Here is a 27,479-nt window from a genome sequence, read left to right as displayed (position 1 = left end):
TCGTTAGTTCTGTCCAGTGCACTGTAGAGGTCGTGTTTTGTTTACAATTTGTTTCTTGTTATTTCAGTGATTTGAAACCCCTTTTAACCCAATAAAACGATATAATCATAAACAATAACTCATCCTCTAATCATATAACCAAACAATAGAGAGCAAAAATGATGAAATTAACTCTATAATACATAGAAACAAAATCTCGTTGACATTAGCCAGCAGTGTCACCGGACATGAACTAGACACAAAAACGAGCTTCAAAATTTACAATGGGATGGGAAGTCTACTTGTGTTGGTTAGTCTGCTAATATGTATGTTTTTACCAAATAAACACTCCTCATATCCTAGGCAATGACAATAATGTTGTCTTTTTTTAAATGATATGATCTTGCAGAGCTTTTTACCATTGGCTTCCTATCCTATGGTTCCTATGTTACTGTATTGTATTTAAGTCAGCTTTTGTAGTATACACTGGTTTCTTAAGAATTTAAAAATGTAGTGTACCGTACCCTTACCCTACCTTGGGAATTCAAACAATGTTGCATAGAACTTATAAAACAAAGCTGGACTATTTTTATTATTACAGTATTACAAAGATAAATGAACATAGCTGTCTTTATAGGTTTGCTAAGTAACCTCTTATTTTATGTTTAAAATTATGAAAAATTTGCTTAAAACCATACAACTCAGTGATTTTACAAATAATAAGTTAATTTCATTACTCTAAAGATACAATTAATTATAAGGGCAATGAATTGATAAGTGAACCAGAAAGGTCTATTATCACTCAAGGCAAATAGAACAAAAAGTGTTTTCAAATTTAGCAAAGATAAGAGGATGGTCTCCGACCTCTGTTATCTAAGGCTTTGTCAGTCTCACTGGCCAGTGTCTGCAGAGATCTCATCGGTGTCGACATGGCCGACTGTTCTAGTGAGAAGTCATCCCCTGTGTGGCAACCTCCGCAACCAGACACACCTCCCCCCCCACCTCCTGCGGAGACATTCATCACCAAACTGAAGGGATTGTTCTCCAGAAGCAACCTCAATAAGAGGAAGCAACAGTGCTCTAGAAGGAAACTGAAGTATGAATATGGATGCTGTAAGTTCATTCTAACACTTTTTTTCGGCCATTCTTCTGTTTATCCGAAAGTTTAATTTTTCTAAGACGACACTTTCTAGTTTTTCATTTTGAAATTATATTATTAAATAATATTGACCACAGATATCAGCTTGGCTGAAATGGGATTATAAATTGTTTCATGAATATGTAAAATAACCTTGTACGAGCTGTTGGCCCGTCCTATGTATGGGAATTGAGTAGTAAATTAAAACTGAATATAATTCAGAACAGCTAGTTTAAACGCATAAGAACAAATTCTGGCAGTTTTATTGGGAAAAATAATCTTTTAAACAAATGGCACATGACCACCTATTTCTTTCGTCCGATCATAGGCCTTTACGATATACATTTTAAATCCGATTATTTTACAATAAAAACAGCAATTGTGTCTGTTTGAAAAGCCTTGAAGTGAGATTGGCGTCCGATTCACACAAACTGGTTTTGAGTAGAGTAGCTACATAGTACCTCCCAAGGCATACTATCACTTATACCATATCTTATCTTACCTCAGTGGCCACTGAAACCTTAAGAGAATTCTGGCCTCTAATTATCTTCTATCCCCTGTCCCTTTTAATGTAGATTTAGTCTGGGAGATGTCCTTCATTACTTGGTCTTTTTACTTAATTCTTGCTCTTCCACGATGTCGTCTACCTTGTGGTACTCCTTGAAATATACTTTTGAAAGTTAATGTATCTTCTCTCCACCACGCATAGCCAGTAAAAATCTGAGCCTTTTACTTTTTAGAAAGCACCCCTATATCTGGGTGTTTAAATACGTTAATCTTAGCTCTCTGTTCTTTCTTATCTCGGTCTCTGTTATCTTGAACTGGTTTCTATATTTTCTCTGCACTCTATTCTCAAACCTAGCAATAAGTTTTTTCGGTTCTTTGGTCAGTGTCCAAGTTTCTGAATCATACAGTAGCATACTACTGAGATAGTTTGCTATGGTATGAATCAATTTTGGTTTCTACTGATACCCTGCAGCTTATTGGACAGTTTTCTAGGGACACACTAAACTGGTTGACATTTTAATTACTAACAAACATTTTTTAATTCCGACATACATACATTCGAACATAAAGAAAAAGAAGTATCAACACGTAAACAAATTACATCTTCACCAATTAAGCGATAGTTTGCTGAAAAAAAATTCCCAAACATGAGTTAAAATTTTCATGACATATGCTAATGCTTACACAGATTATATGTACGATGAAACTTGATTATACACATTTCCTAATAACGCAGATTCTTTAAGGTAAGAAAAAACTACATTTCAAAGTGAAATAGTATGTAGGCAAACACCGACGATCAATACTTTTGTAAACAAGCAACTTAAACAATTCAATGACAGTTTTTAAACCAGCTGTTAGTTTAACCAGCATGAAACAACGTTTAATTGCTAGCGTCGGATGCTAGACTTAAAAAAAATAAACCTAAATAATTTCCTGATAACTGAAACCCTTAACTAAAATTATGACTTCGACATTCCCTCCCTTTCAAAATTATCTTTCTTTCAACACAAAATCATGAAAATCCGTAAAGTGTTTGATTCAGAATTGTGAAATAAGAAAACCCTGTCACGTTTTAATATATAAGACTAGCTGTTACCCGTGGACTTTAACCCATTTGACATCATAAGTTTCAGGATTATGCAGAAATTATGGCAATCATAAAACTATTGATTGCCGTCTCAGATTGGGTAGCATTTCGAGTGGCTTTTCATGGTAAATTCAAAGAACAACATTTTACTTTAAGCTGTCAGGGCAGAGCAATAGGAGAGTATTAAAATAAAATATGACTATCTCCATTAAGCCTGTGGTTATATTGGCTCTACTCATGGAAAAAATCAGCTCAATTGGTCAAGCAGTTTTCACGTTATTGACATACTCCAAACATTCATATTCATAATATTCGTTCCTTCCATCCAAGTCATTGACTTGATCAGTAATGCACTAAAATTAATAACACGCTATTCAGTTTCCTAGACATTATTTTTGGGGAAAACAAACACAATATTTTTTTATAAAAATATGGAAAAAGTCAAAACAATAAGTCTACAAATTATGCACTTAAAAATAAAATTACCCCCTTTCGCACAATACCACATGAATTTAGTTTTTGACAGTTCTCATTGTGTATCACAGCTTTTTGTTGTTGCTTTGTTCAAAATAAGTAGTTGTTATCATAAATTAAACAAAAAGTTAGTAGTGCTGCACCCTGTTGGTAAATATTGTAACTTTATAATGCTATTAAACATCATAGAACAGCAGACAAAGCATCAAACCTGCAGACTAAGCAAATTTCCATTTGCCTGATTGGATTTACACTCAAATGTTTCCTCAAAAATATCAAATTTACTCCCTATTTAAATAGCATTAGTTTAACAAGTAATTAGGTTTGCTGCAACAGAAGGTTGTAAAAGTTTTTTTTATGCTAATAGTTTAAGGTTATGTGAAGAAATAATTTGAGGAATCAGCAAAAATAATAATTATTATTGCCGAAGCTACACGAACTCGGAACGTAACGAATCCAACTCGCAAAACTTAAACGCTATTGGCTCACAGCCTCAAAGCGAGTCGAGAAACCAAACTCATACGGAGAAAGCCAAACCTTTACGAACTCGGGACGTAACGAGTTGACTCGGTTGACAAGCGAAACGTAAACGCTATTGGCTGAATGCGAGTTGAACTGACTCGCCAAACTATAACCCTATAGGCTGCGCTGTGAATCGACCCGAACTCGACGGATGGAAGCCGAAGTTTCACGATGATACCGAGTTGAGTCGTGAGTCGAGTTTGACTTGAGTCACGAAAATACTCGACTCGTCACATCACTAGATACTGATTGTGTAGCAATATGCATTAATGTTTTAAGGCAGTAAGCGGGCAGCTGATTTTCGGCCCTAGGGATGTAAAAACTTTCTCGGTCCTCAAATGACGATGACAGCTGCCATAGACAGCAATTCGCGTAGCTTTCGGCCTCCAATAAACATTTGTAAAACGAAAAATAATATAAGTGCATTTTCCAAATTTTATCAGTTATAGTATAGTTTTTGTATGAATAAATATATTTTTTTTTCTATAAACAGTTTCCTTACTGTATACCTACTTTTGCACACCTCTGTATATCATGCATATTTCTCATCATTAATGACATATGGTATCTTGATCTGGGGTAACTCTCCTTATTCAAAAAAGATTTTTAAATTACAAAAAAAAGTAATACGAATTATTGGCAAAGTTCCCCCTAGAACCCCTAGTAAAAAACTGTTTCAAAATTTTAAAGTTCTTACTTTTTACGATCACTATATTTTGGAAATAGCATGCTGGGTCCATAGAAACCTCCCCACTTTTATGGAGACCCAAACTCAACATAATTACAATACAAGAAAAAAGAATATATTATCAAACCTGTAGCACATAATTTACAAATATTCGAGTCATCACCACATTGGTCCAAAAATCTTAAATAACTTACCAACAAATTGAATTACTCTAGAAAATCCCTATAAGTTTAGAATTTCTTTAAAAGAATGGCTCAAGACTAAACCTTTTTTTTCATTGGCAGATTATTTTAAGGACTGCTGGAATTGAAATGAAATGAAATGAAATGAAATGAAACGAAAATCCTTCTTTATTGAGGCGAACTTAGGACCTCACGGTCCTTTCTTACAGTTAACCTCTAAAAAACTAACAATACTGATCAACATTAACAAAATAAAACAATAATGATTGAAATAAACAAATAGGTGCAACAACATTACATAAATGTATTTCCCTAACACACAATCACACACACATACACCCTCTGCTGCACCCAGGCCTAATGCACGCCATCCCGCCACGCCACGGCCATCCGGTTAAGGTAATATTCTTTCAGCGCCACCGTCAGTCGGGATCGGCTTTCTAAGGATTTAATGGGATAAGGTACAGAGTTCCAAAGGCGGCATGCAGTTACTACAAAAGATTTGTTATAAAGAGTCGTCCTGTGATGAGGAATACGCAGCGTGGACGAGCCAGAGCGAGTATTCCCTGCACCTCTTTCACGCAAAAATTCAAACTTGTTGGCTAGATAATTTGGAGTTCCAAGATTAATGGCTGAATGAGTAATTGAAAGTATTCGGAATTAGGTATAAACAAACCTTCCCACTCCTTCTAGCTCAATTTTTTGTCGTGTATTTTGGGAAGATTCAGTTGATTTTGTGTAAATACAGATGTATTAGTTTTAAGTCTTTATTTAACCATTGATGATATGTCCTGTTATTATGACGTACTGACATGTAACTCAATAAATAAATAAATATATTAAACCCCAATCACAGCACACCTGTGCCTTCAACAACGTTTAAATTCTCCCCTACTGTATTAAATATATAAACATAAAAAGTAAAAACTTATATATTCATACACCTAATAAATATATAAAGATAAAGATTGTAAAGAACAAATTACCATTTAAAATAATAGTTGTTAGCGCAGCAACGCGCACCGGGTAACTGCTAGTTAAAAAAAAAAAAAACGATATATCTGCTATCTGTATATTAATTTGAAACTGTTTTTCTTTGTGACAGCTATTTTGAGAGAACGGCTGGGCGTAGAAACTCGGTAGGGGTGTCTAAAGAAAGGTCCTGGTCTGTAGATGAGCCATCAAAAGAGAAACATGGAGAATTCCCTCGGGGCTCTGCCCCAGTGGCCTTTAAATTCCCATCCCATGTTATTCTTATGGAGGAAAATAATGAGGAGAAATGACGAGGTTTTTGTCACAGCTAATTTGAGAGAACGGCTGGGCGTAGAAACTTGGTAGGGGTGTCTAAAGAAAGGTATTGGTCTGTAGGTGAGCCCTCAAAAGAGAAACGATGTAAATTTCCTTGGGGCTCTGCCCCAGAGGCCTTTAAAGTTCACTCTGCAATTTTGTTTACATTTCGACCATATGGATAATTTTACACTACTTTTAATGAACCAGCTGTTAATAATAAAATTGTATTCAAAGGTCTACTGAAACTGTCAAAATCAAATGTTTACATTATTATTTATGATTTTAAATGGATTCTCCACTGCATGGCAAGTTTTTTATAGTTTCAACAAAATGATGAAATTATGATACGTTTGAAATGTTTTGTTCAAAAATCTATGCTTTATTTCTCTTAGAAAATTTTAAATTATGAAAGAAGTGTGACATATCAATTTCAAAGGAACATATAACTATTTCTTATCGGGTTAGCTTATATATTGTAAGGTTGGCACTTGCCTTTTTTTCCTACTTTCAATCACCATTTATTTTTAAATTCAAGAAAGAACACCTGAGATTCATTTATTGGTATAACAGTTTTTGATAATCGGGTTGAAAATTGTGTCATAGATGAGTACGTTGAGGATGAGAGCTGTGTTCAAGTTTTGGAATAGACTAACTACGGAGTCTATGGTTTTGGTAAAGTAGGTGAACTAATGTCAATTAAGGTATTTAAAAAAAATGTGTACACAGTTTTTACTTTGATGTACACATGTAGCTAGGTTGAACAACGCATCTAAACCTCACTACATACAAAACATTCGGAAACACAACAGTGTCATCACATCTCATCGCATTTGCATAATTTGTTACCAATGCTGGACTAGGTTATGGATTTGGTTCTGCAAATGTTCAAGATTTGTGATAAAATTTCCTACAATTATGGTTCATTCCAAAACTACCCCATAAGTTAATGAATTATCAAGTAAGAGCAGGATGATTAAATACATGGGTCGATGTGGCAAGAGAAGGATTTAAAATTGCTGAGATCGAAGTAAGAATGTTACTGCTTTCTGGAGAATCAGATATTTTTATCAAAAAAATATGAAGATTTACTTATAAATCCGGATACAATCTGAATGATTTTCCTAAAGCAGATGGAATTAGTGGTTAGTAATAAATATTGACTCTTTCCGTAACATGATAGACTAATTATATGAACTCATTCTCCCATATAGTGAAAGTGGCTTTGGTATGAAACAAACTCATGAACAAACAATTATAAGACTCCTAAAAAACCTTTTGGGCAACCTAAAGCTGATAAAAAGAAAGGTAGGAAATATTGTGTTAAACGAATTCATCAATCACGTTTTTTAGGGAACACAATCGTCATACTTATTATTGCTTATCCTCCCTTCATATAACTAAGATTTTAATGACTTCACTCTATCCAACGCAGTTAGCTGAATTTACATAAAACCTCAAGATTAACCGTCGATTTCTACGGGTTTAAACTAGTATATGTAAAAGTCTAATTCATTGACTATGGCACCAAGAAACAAATCTTTATATAAACAAATTTAATTAAATAACAGAACGAAGCATAACAGCTGGGTTGGTAAATTTTATTCATAAGAAATACATTGTGATTTTGATGGCCAGTGGGGCAAAGGGCGAGGCCTTTTATTACAGGAATTGGTGAAAGGGGGCGTCTACACAAAAAATACTTAATTTTGACACATTGTTTTTAAAAATTCGTCCATAATAACCATAAGGGACCGTCCATAAGGGAGGAGTAGTGGTTCGTAGAAATCCCCTTGACGTATTATATATAAGGATGTGAAAGTTTGTGTGTTTGTTTAAAGTTCAATCACGCATTAACTACTGGTCGGAGTGAGCAGAAATTTGGTGTGATGATAGCTTACGTTCCCGATTAACGTATAGACATACTCTTATCTCAAAGATCCTTTCGGGCTACGCCCCAGTGCCTCTGGAGATTCCCATGTTAACCTCATCATGTTCTTTAAAATGCAAAAACAATTTTGCCAGCTGTTTTAACTACGAGTTTTTTTCTATGATATTCAATAGCATTAAATAACCCCGCCACAACAAACCTGCAGACTAAGCGAATTTCCATTTGCCTGAATTTACATTAAAATGTCTACTTAAAAATTTAACATTTATTTTCCTATTGAAATAGAACTAGTTTAACAAAGTACTAAGTACTAGGTTTGCTGCATCAGGGAGGGTAAAACTGTTTTTTTTTTTATTGTAAAATGTTAATAGTTAGTAAGAAATAAAAGCATTTTCCAAATTTGATCAAAATATGTCCATAAACAAGCAAACTACAACAGTAATTTACTTGTTCTCCATAAGAATAACATGGAAATTTTAAATTTACATTTTTTTTTACTTTTCTCCGTAACCATTAGGCGCATAACAACGCTTTAACATACTAAATTATTTGTTTTTTTAAGCTCTACAAAATGGTTTGGAAAGAAATTGCAAAATTTTATGTTTTTTGGGTCAAAAATGGGAAAAACCTATTTTTACTCCATAAAACCCCCCGTAAACCCCCGTTCCCATAGTCCGATCATGCTGGTTCGCATGATACTCGCATGATACGCATTTACTCGTTTGAATAAATGTAGGTTTACACGTTTATACCAAATTTCATCAAAATTGGATCATTTTTGCTCGAGTCATCGTGCTAACAGACATATATATATATTTATACTAGCTGAACCCGGCAGACGTTGTCTTGCCTTTGACTATTTATAATCCCGCGGGCTTTGCCCTGTTTAACTTCTTAATTTTCAAGATGATCTCGTTTGCATGGCTCAATCACGTCCTGGTTGAAGTTCGTTCGCTACGCTCACTCACCTTTAGGTTGGAGCTCGTTCGCTACGCTCACTCACCTTTAGGTTGGAGCTCGTTCGCTGCGCTCACTTGCCTTCAGGTTAGCTCGTTCGCTACGCTCACTTGCCTTCAGGATAGCTCGTTCGCTACGCTAACTCGCCTCCAGGTTGAAGTTCGTTCGCTACGCTCACTCACCTTTTGGTTGCAAATTAGCTGTTGTCATAAATGTAAAAGAAATAATAGTGCTGCACCCTGTTGGTAATCCTTGTAACTTTAATGCTATTGAACATCATAGAACAGAACCAACTTGTTTAATTGAAACAGCTGTTAAGATTCATTAATTCCATTTCTCATAAGGTTAACATGGGAAACTCCAGAGCCACTGGGGCGGAGCCGATTGGACGGATCACGAAATTGATGGTGTATTGATGGTGTATGGATGGTGTTTTTGGCCTCTTGGGACCTCAAAACGAAAAAAAAATCGGTCCCGCGTCCAGGTCTTACCATGAGTACTACGGTAATAGCTTATTCCCTAAATAATGGGAAATTCGCTAAAAATTATAGTATTTACCAACAGGGTACAGCACTATTATGTTTTTGCATTTATGACAACAGCTAATTTGAACCAAGCAGCAACAAAAAGCTGTGATACAGAATGGGGATTGACAAAGTAGGATTGTTTACCTAGTTATGCTAATTTTTAAAATTTATAAATAAAAGAACCAAATTTTCTCAAACCATGTCATTTTTCATAAAATCAGCCCTTTGTTATTAATTTAAATTTTAAAAATTAAAATGGCCGCCATTTTGAAATTTTTTGATGAATCAAGATTAATTTTTTCTAACATGGGTCTCTATTACCTTAACATACATACCAAGTTTGATAATGATCGGTAGAAAACTTTAAAGGTAAAAATGTTAATGTGAAAAAACAAAATGGCAAATATCTGGTTAGCGAAGTGATTTTGGAAAAAAATTTATTCTTGATTTTCTCTTTATTTTGACCCATAGAACCATTTCCCGGAGTTTGGCTGTTTACTTACAGCACACCCTGTATAAATATATGAATTTGAACGGATGGTGTTTTTAGCCTCTAGGGACCTAAAAATGAAAAAGGAAATCGGTCCCGGGTCCAGGTCTTACCTTGAGTACTATGGTAATAATGTAGCTTATTCCCTGTATGGGAAATTCACTAAAATCATAAGGTTAACATGGGAAACTCCAGAGCCCCCAAAGATTGGAGCTAGAAAATCAGATCAGAATAAATCTACTTAGTTTTCCTATTGAATTACCTAAAGAATCAGTGTACCAAATATCAGTCTTCTAGGTAAATGGGAAGTAGGAGAATTAGTGATGAGCGAATGAGTCAGTCAGTGAGGGCTTTGCATTTTAGCGAATTTCCCTATAGAGAAGTAGCTATTACCTTAGGTCTCATGGTATGACTTAGGCCTGGGACCGATTTACTTTTTCATTTTGATGTCCCTGAGGCCAAAAACACCATTCATTCAAATTTTTATATATGTGTATTTATCTATAAGGGTGTTTGTGAACTCTCTCGAAAAAATGCACAGGATTGTTCCTTGGGTTAATACAAGAATATTTTACACTATAAACATGGGTCGCCGGAGCCTCGTTTTCCGGCTGTCCGTCTGTATGTGATTTTCACAAATGAATCCATAACTTTCAAATTCCTTAAGCGATTAACTTGAAACATGGTACGTAAGTAGTGGCAAGTAAGACCAATCTTTGCACAAAGTATCAGGTTTATAAGTTGTACCAATCCAAAATGGCGGCCATTTAAAATTGTCTCTCTTAAATAACATTAAAAATGTTATTAAATAACATTGATTTTACAAAAAACTTACAAGAATAACTTTTTTAAGGAAATTTAACTACAAATCGATTGACACCTTATTTTTTAAGATTGGACAAATATCAACTGAGATATAGCGGTTTTAGTGATACGTGACCACTAGAGGTTAGTTGCAGTGCATACCAAAGCATGCAGCTTAAGTCTGCCACAACAGTGCAACTGTCTCCGTCCGCTTTGCAAGTTATTTTTAAGCGATTTTAGATTATTTCAAACAATAATAAAATATTACACAACCCTAAAAGTTCTTATTCAAAGAAAGACTTTATTTAATAAAGTCAGTTCCTCTACCTTTTTACACTGAGTGTACACTTTAAAAGTGATGAATAAATAATAACATTTTCAAGTCACAATAAAATCAGCTGATTAGTTGATAAACATGTACATTGACTTCACCACAGCTGATAAAAAAAGTTTGAGTTTTTTGTGTTTAAAGACAGTAAAAAGGTGTGCAACTTAACTTAGCCACACTAATGATAGATAATTTATAAAAAAGATACTTTTAGAGTTTTGTAATATTTTATTATTGTTTGAAATAATCTAAAATCGCTTAAAAATAACTTGCAAAGCGTACGGAGACTGTTGCATTGTTGTGGCAGACTTAAGCCGCATGCTTTGGTATGCACTGCAACTAACCTCTAGTAGTCACTTATCACTAAAGCTGCCATATCTCATTTGATATTTGTCCAATCTTAAAAAATAAGGTGTCAATCGATTTGTAGTTAAATTTACTTAAAAAAGTTATTCTTGTAATTTTTTTTTTAAATCAATGGTTTTCGAGTTATTTAAGAAAGAAAATTTTAAATGGCCGCCATTTTGGATTGGTACAACTTATAAACCTGATACTTTATGCAAAGATTGGTCTTACTTGTCACTACTTACGTACCAAGTTTCAAGCTAATCGCTTAAGGAATTCGAAAGTTATGGATTCATTTGTGAAAATCACATACAGACGGATAGCCGGAAAACGAGGCTCCGGCGACCCATGTTTATAAGTAAAATAATCTTGTATTAACCCAAGGAACAATCCTGTAAATTTTTTCAAGAGAGTTCACAAACACCCTGTATAGATATACAGGGTGATTGATATAAGTGTGCCAGCCTTTTTATTGGAAAACCATAAGAGATATAAAAAAAAGTTAAATGGTAAGTGCCTTGGACTTTTTAATTAAAAAATTGTAGTCAAAGTCGAAAAAATTATTTTAGCTGCCATTTTTCCAATATGGCCGCCAACTTTGATTTTTCTTATGGAACACCCTGTATTTTATGATGTATTCTGGTAGAAAATAATATTTTAAGACGATTTTATTCTTGTGATTTTTTCATAAACCCAACCGTTTCAAAGATAATAATGGTTTTAGTTGTGAAATTTTGAATGGTTTTCGAATAAAACAGCTGGCATGCTTGCTTAGGCCTTTATCAAAACTCTTTCTCATGCAGAAATTTCAAAACTTTAACCATGATTATCTTTGAAACGGTTAGCTTTATGAAAAAAATTACAAGAATAAAATCGTCTTAAAATTACATTTTCTACCAGAATACATCAAAATACATAAAATACAGGGTGTTCCATAAGAAAAATCAAAGTTGGCGGCCATATTAGAAAAATGGCGGCTAAAATAGTTTTTTTGACTTGACTACAATTTTTTAAATAAAAAATCCAAGGCACTTACTTTACTAATATGAAAAGAATGATAAAAAACTTTAGTCAAAAGAAAGAACAAGACTTAACCTTTTTATTCTAAAGTCTCAATCATTTCCAACAATAACAAAACAACATATGTTTATAACATCATATGACATCCTCCCCTTCGGACGATTATTTTACTGGGATGATTTGGGATCTACTTCGTCGCAGTGTTGGTCCGTTGTCCTGCTCAATTAGGTAGGATCTGGGCTCTTGAAGTTTAGCCTTCCCCACACATTTTCTCCTCAGATCCGGTACCCAAACTGTACAGCCCGGATGAAGATCGAGAAGGTCCCTTGCCCCGTGGTGCTTGTCATATCTGGCCTTCATTCCCTCCCTTATGAGTTTTTCCTTAGCTTGGATCTTTGCATTGTCTGGCAAAGATGGACGTAGGTTTTCCGTCAAGATAGGGACGGTGCTTCTGATCTTCCTTCCCATGAGTAATTCCGCTGGGGAATATCCATTTTCCAAAGGAGCTGTTCGGTAGGAAAGTAGACCAATTTCAACATCTTTACATTTTGACAGGATTTTTTTAGCAGTGCTCACTGCAGACTCAGCGAGGCCATTTGACTGAGGCAGTTTAGGGCTGCTGGTGATAATTTCAAACCCCATCTCTTCAGAGAACTGCTTCATTACCTCGCTACAAAGTTGGCTACCGTTGTCACAACGTAGGCGGTGAGGTACACCAAACCTTGAGAAAATTTTTTCAAACAAGTAACTATTACATTTGAATTGATAGAGTTTAAAGGTCCAATAATTTCTAGATAACGGGAAAAGTAGTCTTGGACCACCAGATAATTTTGTCTTTTATAAACACATAAATCTGCACCAACTACCGACCATGGTAACGTTGGGAAGTCTGTAGGGATGAGTGGCATTGTTGGAATCCTTCTATTCTGCAGGCAAATGAAGCAGTCAGTTACCTTCATCTCGATATCTTTATTGATTCCTGACCACCAAACTGTTTCCTTTGCTAAGCCACGGCATTTAGAAATACCGAGGTGGCCATTGTGGAGCTTGTCTAAAATCAATTCTTGCAGGCTGCGAGGAATAACAATCCTGCCCCCCATCAATATCAATCCCTCATGATCAGCCAAGCTATCTTTGTATTGCGCATAAGCACTGCATCGTTTATCAATCTGGTCCCAACCGGAGTGTATGTATTTCTTTAACAGTTGGAATGTTTCATCTTTTGTGGGATGAGTTTTTATAAGCTCATGCAATGTATCTCGTAAAGGAAGATTTGCCAATTGTTCTTTCTCATCATCTTCTAGTTCATTGGAAGAAGAATCGTTGATTTCCCCAATAGTTAGATTCGTTTGTCGGGACAACGTATCTGGCACAGTCAACAGTTTGCCTGGTACGTAAGTAATCTCGTAATCAAACATCTGCAACCGAAGACGCAAACGTAAAAGTCTAGGAGAAAGCTCTTGAATAGGTTTATTCCCCAGTAGTGTCGTCAAAGGTTTGTGGTCTGTCTGAAGAAGAAAGCGTTTCCCAACCAAATAAATTTTCAGTCTTTCATACACCCAGGTACAGGCCAAAGCTTCTCGTTCAATTTGAGCATACCTTTTCTCTGTTTCTGTCATCGCCCTAGAAATGTACATTACAGGAAAGAACTTTCCATCATGTTCTTGCTCAAGCAAACCACCCAAGGCAAATGAGCTAGCGTCAGCAGAAACTCTAGTTGACGCAATGACATCGAATGGTTTTAAAACCGGAGAGCTGGAAATGACTTGTTTAGTCTTCTGAAACGCTTGTTCCTGAGCAGGTGACCATGTGAAGTCGACATCTTTTTTAAGTAACTGTAAATATGTGGTTTCCCTGGACACTAAATTAAAATACCTAGCTCAATAAAATAAAAGGGCAAACTGAATTATTAAACTCAACACTTTTAATTGAACCAACTAAAGAAGACATAGATTAAAACTATTATTGTTTTTAACAACACATTTAACAATTTAACCATCTGGTATTCATCATTGAAGTATAACATTAAAAACAGACATGTGGCAAATATTAAATTGCACTCAACACCCCTCCTCAATTTAATAATTTTACATTTGACACAATTAACAAACAAACAATCCTAACATCTTTCTCAAATTGCCAAACCGAGGTGCAGGCAGACTTTTTGTAAAAATGTCTGCAATCTGATTTTCCGAACATATATATTCTGCAGACATGATTCTCCGCTGGTGAAGTTCCCGCACAAAATTGTATTTAACATTCACATGTCTCAATCGGCGATGCTCCCACTTCTGTAGAAGTTGTATGCAAGATTGATTATCTTCCAGGATGCGGATTGGTAACTTAAGCAAAATTTGAAAATCTTCTATCAGATACTTCATCCAGAGTAATTCGGCTGCTGCTGTTGCCAAAGCTACATATTCCGCCTCTGTAGATGATAACGCAACACTAGATTGCTTCTTTGTTGCCCAACTTACAGTACTTCCAAACACTTGTATGAGATAACCTGAGGTCGATCTTGAATCTCCACTTTTATTCCAGTTTGCATCAGCGTAAGCCAGAATAATGTCATCTTGTTTGCTTTTTCGATAACATAATTTTAAGTCGATTGTTCCTTTTATATATCTTAGGACTCTCTTCAAACATTTCCAGAGTTCTTCTGTTGGGTCACTTTGATGCCTGCTTAGGAAATTTACTACAGCACTCAAATCTGGCCTTGTACCTAGCATTGCATACATTAAGCATCCGATTACTTCTCTGCACGGCTTATCAGTCCTTTTTCCGCCTTTGATTTCTAGTTTTACTTCCATTGGCGTTTTGACTGGGCAACAATCTTGCATGTTAAATCGTTTAAGAAGACTCTTTAGGTAGGCAGTCTGACTTAAGTACATTTCCCCCTCACTCCTGGAGATTTTGATTCCCAAAAATGTTTTTGGTTCTCCCAATTCCTTGATTTTAAACTTCTCATTCAACTTTACTTTAATTTCCTTGATTTTCTCCCTATTATTTCCTGCCATGAGAATATCATCAACATAGAGCACAAGATACACGACAATATCATTTTGTATCATAACGTAAAGACATTTGTCGGATTCTGATTGGGTGAAACCAACTGAAATGAGAAATGAATGAATAGCTTGATTCCATGCTAATGGTGCCTGTTTCAAGCCATATAGCGCCTTTTGCAATTTGCAAACGGAGCCGGGTGTTCCTTCAACTCCTTCAGGAATGGACATATATATTTCCTCCTTCAGTTCACCATGAAGAAAAGCATTGTTGACGTCTAATTGTTCAAGAATTAATCCACGTTCGTTTGCTACAGCCAGCAACACCCTAACTGTTGCAAGACGAACCACTGGAGCATATGTTTCTTCATAGTCAAAACCCTTTCTCTGTGAACATCCTTTGATAACAAGTCTTGCCTTGTATCGTTCAATATTTCCGTCCATGTCTTTCTTCAATTTGAAAACCCATTTACCAGAGATAGCTTTCCTTCCAGGTGGTAGTTCAGTGTAAGTCCAAGTTTTGTTTTCCTTTATAGAGTTAAGTTCTTCCTTAACAGCTTGATACCAATGATCCTTATCATCACGTGCTGCAATATCCTTGTAACTTTGCGGTACATCATCGACAAAAGATTCAGCATTCAGAGCAAGAACTGCATAATCCTGTAAGTATCTTGGCACATTCCTCTTTCTGGTAGAGTGTCTTATTGTTTCTTCTTCACTTACATGATCTTCAATTTCTTCTTCCTCTTCTTCAAGATCTGGTATAGAAATTCTTTGATTTTCATCAGACAATGATCTGGGCTCTTCTTTGTTCTTGTCTTCCTTTTTACTCGATCTGGATTCATGTACATGATCGGGAATCCAGTCTTCAATTGGTGTGCTCTCAAAGTTAAATTTTTCCTCATAAAACACAACATTTCTTCCAGTGATTATTTTTCCTTCTTCAGGACACCACAGTCGATAACCATTAGGACAATATCCAGTAAAGTAACACTTCAAGCACTTGCTGTCAAATTTACTCGATATTAATTCCTTAGGTAACAGCAAATATGCTGCACAGCCAAAAACTCTTAACTTACTAAGATTAGGCTTCTCATTGTACCATAAAGCAGCAGGGATCTTTCCTCCTAAAGCTGATGTCGGACTTCGGTTGATTAGATATACGGCAGTTCGAACAGCTTCTGACCAAAATGTCTTACCTAATTCACAATTAAGTATTAAACAACGAGCCCTTTCAACAATAGTCCTGTTCATTCGTTCTGAGACACCGTTCTGTTGAGGAGTATATCTGATTGTGAACTCATACTGAATTCCTTGCTCCTCAAAAAACTGCTTCAACTCATTTGACATGTATTCACGACCATTGTCACAACGAAATCTGCTAATCTTTAGATTGAAATGAGATGTAGCCAAAGCATGATACATCTTGACGTATCGTGTGACTTCCGCCTTCGATTCTAGAGCATAGGCCACCGTAAAATGAGTAAGGTCGTCAATAAAAGTGATGATATATTTCTTACCGTCAAATGAAACTGGTGAGATTGGACCACACAAATCACTGTGAATCAACTCAAGAGGTCTGGTGGCACGTCTCCTGTTCTGATTGTAAGGAAATTGTGATTGTTTCCCTTCAACACACTTTGAACACTTTTCTAAGGGTAATGTTGAAGTATTCAACTCCATCCCATCTACCTGCGACCTGAGACTTTTAATACAACCATAGCTCAAATGACCAAGCCTGTCATGCCACAGCTTCATTTCTGTTTCAGTTGAAGAAGCTGACAAAGCTTTTTGTTGCAAACAATTTAACATATAACTGAGAATTGTTTCTTTTTGCAACCGCAACAGTTTGATTATCTTTCTTAATCAAGCCACATGAATTTTGAAAGATAACACAAAAACCATTCATTTCCAATTTTCTTACTGAAAGTAAATTGTAACTAATTCCAGGTACAGATAAAACATCTTTGATTGTTATTTTAATTTCCTTCCCTTCAACAACACTAGTGACATACAATTCCCCTTTACATTTTGCTTCAAGATAAGTTCCAGACTTGGCTACTTTGATTTTAATAGGCTGCTCTAATTTCTTAAAGTTAGAGAGACATACCTCATTACTGTTAACCAGATGTTCTGTTGCTCCAGAGTCTAATATCCAATTTATGGTATCTGCTGAACAGTCTTCACTTGATGCTCCAAAACAAAATGCGGCATCTTCCTGTTTGGTGTCGACCACGTTCGCAGAATTATTTTTCTTTGATGGGTTCTGTGGTAATTTGACTCTGCAGTTAGCTCGTTTGTGTCCAAGCTTTCCGCATCTGTGACAAGTGAAATTGAACGAGTTGCCAGAAGTTCCTTGATTTCCTGGAAAAATTTTCTTTTTCCCTGGTTGAGACTGGAAGGCAGTAGGAGGTGATGTACAATCAAATTCAATTTTTCCAACGCCCCTCCTCTTTGTCTCCTCTTCCAGCAGTCTGACCTTCACAAAGCTTAGAGATAAGTCCTTCATTGATAGAGTCTCTATGGCCGTGACAACGACGTCATATTCTTTGGGCATGGTCAGTAGTAGATGACAAACAATGTCAGATTCCTCGACAGTTGCTCCTGTAGAACGTAACTCTCTTATGACTTTGTCAAATTTCAGAAAGTGACGATTTAAAACATCATTCTTCGCATCAAACTCCATTGTTAGTAACTGCTTCCTTAGTAGAAGTTGGCTAGCTATTCCTTTCCTTTTAAATGTGTTGCAGAGAGATTGCCATAGTTCAAAAGCAGTTGCCTTGTCTTTTGCATATTCCAAATGGCTGTCGGCAATACGCTGTATAATCTGCGACTTGCACTTTCGATCTTGTTTCGCTAATTCCAACAACCTTGCTTCCTTCCTCTCTCGTTGTTCATCTGTGTCTTTATCCAGAAATTCAACTTTGGTAACATAAGATTCCTTTACAAAAGATAATAATTCTAATTCCTCCAGCAGAGTTTCAATTCTAAATTTCCAATTGCTGAAATTGGTTCCATCCAACAATGGTATTCGATACTTTTCATGTTCAGTTGCCATATTAATTCAATTTCATTAGCCAGGTAAAAAAATATTAACAAATTCCGTATTTAAACAGCCCTGGGCCCATAACCTGTAAATATGTGGTTTCCCTGGACACTAAATTAAAATACCTAGCTCAATAAAATAAAAGGGCAAACTGAATTATTAAACTCAACACTTTTAATTGAACCAACTAAAGAAGACATAGATTAAAACTATTATTGTTTTTAACAACACATTTAACAATTTAACCATCTGGTATTCATCATTGAAGTATAACATTAAAAACAGACATGTGGCAAATATTAAATTGCACTCAACAGTAACTCTCTAAGAGGTTGACCAATCGAAGCTGCGTTCGGAACGAACTTCGTGAGATAAGTGAACATTCCAAGGTACCTCTGTAGATCAGTCTTATTCGATGGTGGCTGAAAATCCACAACTGATCTAATTTTGTCTGGATCTATAGATACTCCCTTGTCGCTAATTTCATGCCCTAAAAATCGCATTGTGGATATTCTGAACTCACATTTCTCTTTGTTCAGTGTTACATTAGCACTTTTGAGAGCTTGCAAGACTTTTCCTAGACGGATATCGTGTTCTTCAACTGTGTTTCCCCAAACTAAGATATCGTCCATCATATTGACACATCCCTCAAGACCCTCTAAGAGTTTTGATACTCTCCTCTGAAAATGCTCGGGTGCAGAAGATATTCCAAAAGGCAGTCGGTTGTAGCAATACCGTCCAAAAGGCGTAATAAACGTTGTGAGATATTTCGATTCTTCCGTCAGTAATATTTGCCAGAAACCTATCCTTGCATCAAGTTTACTGAACACCTGAGCGTTAGAAATTCTTGAGAATATTTCTTCCGTAGACGGCAGAAGCAATCGCTCCCTTACAATATAACGATTGAGCTCAGTGAAATCTCCACAAAGACGAATGGCTCCTGACTTCTTTGGAGCCGTAACTATAGGGGCGCACCACTCCGTAGCTTCTTCGACTTTGGAAATAATACCATTGTTCTCCATTTTAAAGAGTTCTTCTTTTACTTTTTCAAACAGAGGCAGAGGAACCCTTCGAGGGGCTGAAATAGCATATGGCTTAGCATCCTGGACAAGTTTGATATGGTGAGGACCACCACTCATTACTCCGGGAACATCGGAAAACAGCGTCACAAACGTATCCCTCTGTTCTACTAGATTTTTGTCGTTAACCTGATTAACTTCAGAGGAAAAAGTGAGTAACTTTAAAGCATGTATTGCTGGTCTACCAAGTAAAGGGTTCTTCAACTCTTTTAACACATAAATCTTTTGAATGGACAACTTACCAGATGCAACTACCCTCAATTCCCCTTTAAATGTTCCTAAGCAGGAGAGAGTTCCTTTACCAGCGTGTTCAACTACTCCTTCGTAGTTTTGTAAATCACTTTCAGATTTACCTAACATTGACAGCAGATTAACAGGTATAAGAGTGAAAATTTAAAAACGTACGTTTTCATGTCCCTGGCCTTTTACTTCGTAGATACTAGATTTGTAGTTTATTATTATGTGTTTTAATATTTTTTGGGACGGGGGCAACACGTTACACACATTTATTTGGTTTTAAATAGGTTCTAGGTATTTTTTTCGTATTTTTAAAGTCTCGAAATTCACGACCATGCCGTGTCCCTATGGTACATTTTCCAACTTTCACGCTGTTTTTAGACTAATTATTCATGCCGAAATATATAAAGCCATATTTTTATGTCATCAATGGTTATTAAACTTACAAAAAAGGAGCATATTATAATTTTATTGTCATTGCAGACTGACTACCATGACAAAATAAGTCTGTCCCTCGATTTGGCGTCACGACCATTTGGGAAAAATTTTCAACTTTGGAGCACGACAGTGGCAAGCCTGGCGTTGATGGAGTCAGTTGGTTTTAGAAACTAGTTCGGGGTGTACGTCAGGATTGTAGTGCCGGTCGTTTTGAGTTGAAAGGAGGAATTACAAGATTAATAAAGGAAAGATTGTGTTTTTTGTAATTTTGGTGTGTCCATGACCGTACGTAGTCATTCGATGAAGTAGACATGGTGTTAATTTTTGTTTATAAGATATTTAAATTGCTAGATTAACCTAGAAGTCCACTTTGTATCCTCGTACATGAGGTGCAGGGCTACCGCCAGAACAGAGCCAAATAACACGTAATTTCACGACCAAAGTTTCACGACCATCGCGGTTTTTTTCACGACCAATCCAGCCTTATGGATTATAGTGTGTTTGGTCGTGACAATAACTTTAATATAATTGTAAATTGAACAGTTTAGTTCAATTGAAACACATAGTTTTATTATAACTAACAGTATAATTGAAGGATTGTTTAGAAAGATTTAGATTATTCCAGACAATTCACTACCGTACCGCTTGTCCCTGACCATCATGTTTATGATTTCTATCATACAAATTTCAAAAATTAAAATATCGTCATATTTCAACGTTTTATACACAAAAGAAGCACACCTCTATACAAACATAACGGTTTTTCGGGTCTCAGGTAAGTTTTTTCGGAGTTATACAAACTTAAAAAGATTTTATTGGCTTTTTTCTATTTTTTGAGTTTTTTTTGTTTTTTTCTAGAAAGACCAAATATACCAAAAGCTCAGGGACCTTTTTATTGTATAATGGTCATAAAAGTAAATTAGTTTATAGCAGAACATGGTTATAAAAATAATATTTACTATTTTTAATATTCATTTAAACGTCCGTTATGGTCGTGACAGGATTTTGTGTTTTTCTACTAAAGATGCTCTTAAAAAAGAAAACTACCAAAGATATTGCGTTACCATGGACATTTTATGAAACTTCAAATATTAATGAAATAAAAAAAATAATAAAAGTTTTGAAAAAAGGGGAAAAATATTTGCAAAGTGCTTTTCCTGAAAACGTTTTTAAATTTTCACTCATACATGTGATATCAGCCCCAGTATCTATTTTGAAAACCAAGGAAACATTATTGACTGACATTGTTACTTCTAAAGGAGGAACAAAATCTGGTTTTGTAAGTAAGCTATGATTGGATAAGGAATCCAACATAACATTGCTAGCAACACTAGTGACAACATTATCATCGTTTTCTTGGCCCCCGTATGAGTCTTTTTCCTCAAATATCACATGTACTTTTTTAGATTTACAAACACTAGAAAAATGTCCAATTTTCTTACACGTAAAACAGGTTGCCTCTTTAGCTGGACATAAGTTTGTGCCATGTGGTTTAGATGCACCACAACGATAGCAGACAAACAAGGTTGAATACTTGGATTTCCTTGATACCACGAAAGTAGAGAGTGTACTCTTACTATCTGTCCTGTCTTGGTCCTCCCTTAAGAAATTTTGCTGAGACTTAACATTTTCAGATTGTTTAACTCTATCAACGGCTCTCTCCAGGGTTAACTCTGGGTCCATTTGAAGAGACAGAGAGACAGTTTTTCATCAGAAATCCCAACCACAATTCTGACACGAATCAACTCTTCGCGGAGATTACTGTATTTACAAGTTTTTGATAGGTTAAAGAGACACCGTATGAATTCATTTACAGGTTCGCCTTCTTTTTGATTACGTTTATTAAACATGGCTCTCTCGTATATAATGTTAGTTTTCTTTGCGAAATGTTTGTGAAAACATGCTGTAACAAAATCATAATCACTAAGAGTTTCACCACCTAAGTTAAAACTTTCTAGAATAGTCTCGGCTTTAGGGCCCATTGTAAGAATTAACGTGTTGATTTGGGTTTCATCAGACTCTAAAATCAATTTTGATGCTGACCTATACCTCTCAAATGTCCGGAACCAAATATCCCATTTGGAATCAACAAACGAAAAGGGTTGCGGTGTCTGACCCTGGTACCTAAACTCCTGATGAACGATTGTTGCATTGGAACTTACTGTTTGTGACTGTACACTGAAATTAGTATCCTCTTGACCTTTCCTTTGTCTTCTCTTGGACATTTTACGCACCTGACACCATGTACTCTAATATGAAAAGAATGATAAAAAACTTTAGTCATAAGAAAGAACAAGACTTAACCTTTTTATTCTAAAGTCTCAATCATTTCCAACAATAACAAAACAACATAATTATGTTTATAACATCATATGACACTTACCATTTAACTTTTTTTGATATCTCTTATAGTTTTCGAATTAAAGCTGGCACACTTATATCAATCACCCTGTATATATGTGTGTGTCCGTCCGGACGATAACTTGAATAATTTTCTTCCGATTTTGATGAAATTTGGTTTGAAGGTGTAAGGTGGGATAAACTTGAATGAGTTCGCGAACCAGCATGATTGGATCATGGGAACGGGGTTTAACGGGGGGTTTTATGGGGTAAAAATTGGTTTTTACATTTTTGACACTCAAAACAAAAAATTTCCCAATTTCTCTATAGACCTTCTTAAAGAGCTTAAAAAAACAAATAATTAAGTGAATCAAAGTGTTTTTATACGGTTATTGGTTACGGAGAAAACTCAAAAAATTTTAAATTTTAAAATTCCTATGTTATTCTTATGGAGAATATTGTAAAATGTTGTAATTTGCTAGTTTATGGATATATTTTGATTAAACTTGGCAGATCTATTAATTTTATACTAAGCTATAATTATTTTACTTAAAAACACACTTTTTTAGTTTCCTTGTAGCAGCAAACCTAGGTACTTGTTAATCCTAATGTTATAAAAATAGATTTATTGAAAATCAATTTAGGCAAATGGAAATTCGCTTAGACGGCAGGTTTGCTGCGGCGGGGGTATTATTATAGGTACAGTATAGATGATTATTAGTTACTATTTAACTTATCTATTACTATTCTATTATCTATTATTATATCTCTTATATTTACATCATTGTATAATATTTGTAATTCTCCAAACCATTCCGGTGATACTGTACTGGATAAGTAAACTAAGATTGTCATAACATGCCTGCTACGCTGCTACACACCAAACACGAATACATCAACAACAGTGTTAACTTGACCTATTGACCAAAGTCTATCTTCAGTTTTACGTCACACTATTCATTTTATTTCAAAAGATTTCCTAGGTACTTAATAAATTAACTTAGGTTTGCCATTATGGGTCTGATCTTTTTTTACACAATTTGTACATTGAAGTATTAGATTGAAAATGTATACATCTGTTAAGCCTTTAATTTATGAGACAATATTTTTATTAGAGAAGTTCTTTTTTTTCTTTTTTAGATCAAGATTTAGAAATGCAAAAGCACAAAATAATTGGTTGCCAGACAATTATTTACAATTGACTCTCTCTATACTTAGTGGTATTTTTACCATTCTCGCAAAATAACTAGGCCGGGCGCCAAACGGGTTGAGTCTGCACTGAAAGTCCGACAAAATTTGACGTTTGATTATTGTTGGGGACATCTAGTAGATAAAAAAAATCGATGATGTCGAATTTCTAGGGTGGTCACAACTCGGGGGGGAGGGGGGGAAGTTGCGCGGGTCATCGGTTTACGTATCCGCGTCTAACTCACAAACGGTTAATGATAGAAAGGTGGTTTACGTGTCTATCAAAGCCTAAATATATTGTCCTTCAAAAAGGTTATTACAACCTTTCTTCTATCTCTTATACTTTAGGCGCTAATCAACATTTATTGCAAAAAATAAAATTTAAAAATACTTTAAAATGAAATATTGGAAATATTGCGCTTGTTTAGGGCATGTTACAAACTATTTATGGTTATAAAAACTAACAAGTAGTACAACAGCACCAAGTTTAAAGAAATCTGTGCAAAAACAACAGAGCTACGTTGATTTCAGTAAGAGTAACTGAAATAACAACAGTAAGAGTAACAACTATATACGTTTTAGTTCTAACAGCATTTATAATTTAGTTTTATTATGTATTCTTGTGACGCTATTATACAGTTATTTTCTGTGCAAAATAAAGATAATTTGATTTGATTTGATTTGATTTGAGTAAATGTGGAAAATTCGTAGTAGTATCGAGGCGCGCATGGATGGTACGTAGCCCACAGTCAATATAGGTTTGATGGTTTTAGTAACTACAAGCTGCTATACCCGTGCTTTGCAACGGGAAGAAAATGTGACCTAGAGAGCAAGAGAGCTATTAAAGTGCTGATGTGTGTTTTAAAATACAGCAACTCTATGGTTTAGTTTGAAAATATAAACTGATTTAAATTTATAAACCCACTTACTTTCAAATCCCTACTTTTGATGTTAATAGATCCATAAGAATATGACAACATACCTTAGTGTAGCAATAGAATCAATTACTTCATATTGATGCTTCATGAATGACATGTTATACCATAATTCTTCAATTTTAGTCAAACCTCTTCACATGTATCTACTTACTATATGAATTAAAAAATGAAACTTTGAGCAATACTTTACAAAACGTATACAACATCACTTTAAAACCAAACATAACCCTCCTTAATCTACAACATCATCTTATTCCAGTAAATAAACAAACACCAGTTCATTGTACTGACCAGCTGTTTCATTAAATAAATTAAATTAAATCATTTAAACATTGGAAGCATACCAGGCAGGCGTAGCCCTTTGGAAATCAGCCTGTGGGGCAGAGCCCTTAGGAAATTCGTCTATATCAATACTTTTCGGCAAATCTACACACTCTAAGCTTCATTTTGATGTGCCATATGCCTACATTTTTATTTGGTAAATGACCTTAACCGTTTACACAAAATTTGATTGTATCACATTTAATAATATAATAGATGGGAAAGCTGAATTTTTCTATGCTGTTAGACCATGTTGAGATGATCATTTTCCCGAAAGTCAACACTCCTCCCCCCTTGTGCTTTCCTCTAACCCCCCTTTTTAGATAAATTTACAGCCTCTTAGCAATTAAGCTATAACTTTAAAACGGGTAAGGATAATAACGCAATCTTTTATTAATCATTTTGCGTTACGATAATCTACAAAAAGAATTTTTAGATAAATATATATTTAAAAAGAATTATTATAGATTTCTGAAGAAGAAGGAGAAGAAAATGTGTTCATTGTAATAAAATATCAATACAGTGTTTTTTATTTAAATGCAAAGAACAATGGTCAAAGACCGTCTGTTTTGTGTTAGACACACTGATATTAAAATATTTTAAAACAGTTTAAAAAAATCCATGAATCACATACAATTATTCATAAAATAAACTGATTTCAACTAAAATAGCACTACATACTAATAAAGATCAGATAACAATTGAATGAATAATAAAAAAATGTAGCCTACTGAGAATCTGAATTTTTCCTACAAACAGTTAATAATTCATTAAACAAACCTGTTACTTTTATAATTTACTTTGATAGATACTTAACAAACAATATTTTTAATTTTTTTTAAATTACATAGATTTTTCCCATTTTTGTATTGTTATATCAATTCTTAAATTTAATAATTAATTATACTCCATTATCAATTCCCACCCACCCTTTACTCCACGCCTCTTTAAGATAATTTCCAAGTGCCCGCCAATCTTTGCCATTTAAAAATTCAAAAAAACTCATATTCATTTAAATATAACTTGTTAGACCAAAATTAACGTATCTTTTTTTAAATTGGACATTCTGCTATAAAAGGGTACACGTTTCATCCCGGTTGAGATTACATAGTGAACATACATAAATTTTATTTTCCATATAGAGTTAACTTTTTATTAGACGACCCCCTTTATTTGTAAAAAATTTTTTAGGAATGGTTACGAATAAAAAAATATATCCACCATTTTCCAATATGGCCAACAACTTTGTTATTTCTTATGGAATACACTGTATTTTAGTATTCTTTTAGAATTTAAAAGCTATTTTTTTATTTGTGACATTTTTTCTCTAAACCTACCCCATTTAGGAGTTACAGCGTGTTATATATAAAAGAAAGGCTTGTGGTGTACATTCGTTATCCTGTAGCTCATAAACGAGTAAGTTGAGAGAGAAAGTGCAAAGAATAAATAAGTCACATATAAGTCCTCGTTAAAAAAAAAAAAAATATAAAATACATTAAAAAATACTGATTTTGTTGTTTTAAAAGTGGCCACCATTTTCAAAAATGGTAGCTTACTTTGATATTGGAACAATTTATTTTATGGTTTTTTTTATGTAGATGTGATTTGAAAACTTGTTTATTTTTGTACTTACTCGTTTATGAGCTACAGGATGCAGGATGTACTCACAAAACCATTTCTTCTTTGATGTAACTCCTAAACAAGTAGCTTTAGAGAAAAATGTCAACAATAAAAAGGTTTAAAAATTGTGCGTTTACATTCTAAAACAATCATAAAATACAGGGTATTCCATAGGACTAACAAAGTTGTCAGCCATATTGGAAAATGGCAAACATATTTTTAAAATTCGAAACCACTAAAAACATCTTAAAATAAAGGGTAGTGTCCCATAAGAAGTTAACTCTATATCTCATAATAAAAAAGTTATCTATTGGTTCACTTTAGTTGAGACACCCTGTATAATAAAATGAGGCTCTGGCGTACAGCAGCAAATGCACGATATTCATTCATATGTATCCACTACAGTCTGTATGTACTGAATGAGCTACATAAAGTTAATATAATCTATATAAAGCGGCAAATTCAAATACAAAAACCATAATATACGTAATTTTTTTCATTGTTGCGGTGCACAAAAAAGCCTGTAAAATCAATATACTGGACGATCTATAACCACTATATGCAAACAAACTGTTAATAACTATGTATCATTTAAAAATGTAAACTATGGACCCCAAATTTTGTATCAAACATTTTGTTGTGCGACCTCATATAAAAAATCTACAAAGAAAAGTTTCATAAATTAATCTGTAAAAATTATTTTTTTATGTTTATGATATTTTTTAACTATGAATATTTAGGATACCATGGTAAATACACTTTTTGTAGAATATCGTAACGCAAAATGATTAATAAAAGATTGCGTTATTATCCTTACCCGTTTTAAAGTTATAGCTTAATTTCTAAGAGACTGTAAATTTATCTAAAAGGGGGGGGGGGTAGAGGAAAGCACAAAGGGGTAGGAGTGGGGACTTTTGGAAAAATGCTCATCTCAACATGGTCTAACAGCATAGAAAAATTCAGCTTTCCCATAGTTACTTACAACATCAAACCTATATTGACTGTGGGCTACGTACCGTCCATGCGCGCCTCGGTACT

At 34.7% G+C, this 27,479-nt stretch overlaps 1 protein-coding gene across 3 annotated transcripts in view; it reads left to right on the top strand.

Moving 5' to 3' along the window:
* Window positions 1-892: 892 nt before the first annotated feature.
* Window positions 893-27,479, top strand: part of LOC128983191 (scavenger receptor class B member 1-like) — a 95,528-nt gene continuing 68,941 nt past the window's right edge. For all 3 annotated transcript variants that reach the window (XM_054402383.1, XM_054402381.1, XM_054402380.1), the window contains exon 1: window positions 893-1,092. In XM_054402383.1, coding sequence (XP_054258358.1) covers window positions 909-1,092 — 184 coding nt within the window. In that variant the 5' untranslated portion in view covers window positions 893-908. The remainder of the gene's footprint in view (window positions 1,093-27,479) is intronic.

This window comes from Macrosteles quadrilineatus, unplaced genomic scaffold (genome assembly GCF_028750875.1).
Source record: "Macrosteles quadrilineatus isolate MER2022 unplaced genomic scaffold, UCM_ALF_1.0 Scaffold_1__1_contigs__length_201487025, whole genome shotgun sequence".
NCBI classification, from domain to species: Eukaryota; Metazoa; Arthropoda; class Insecta; order Hemiptera; family Cicadellidae; genus Macrosteles; species Macrosteles quadrilineatus.
This window is presented reverse-complemented; position numbering and strand designations above follow the sequence as displayed.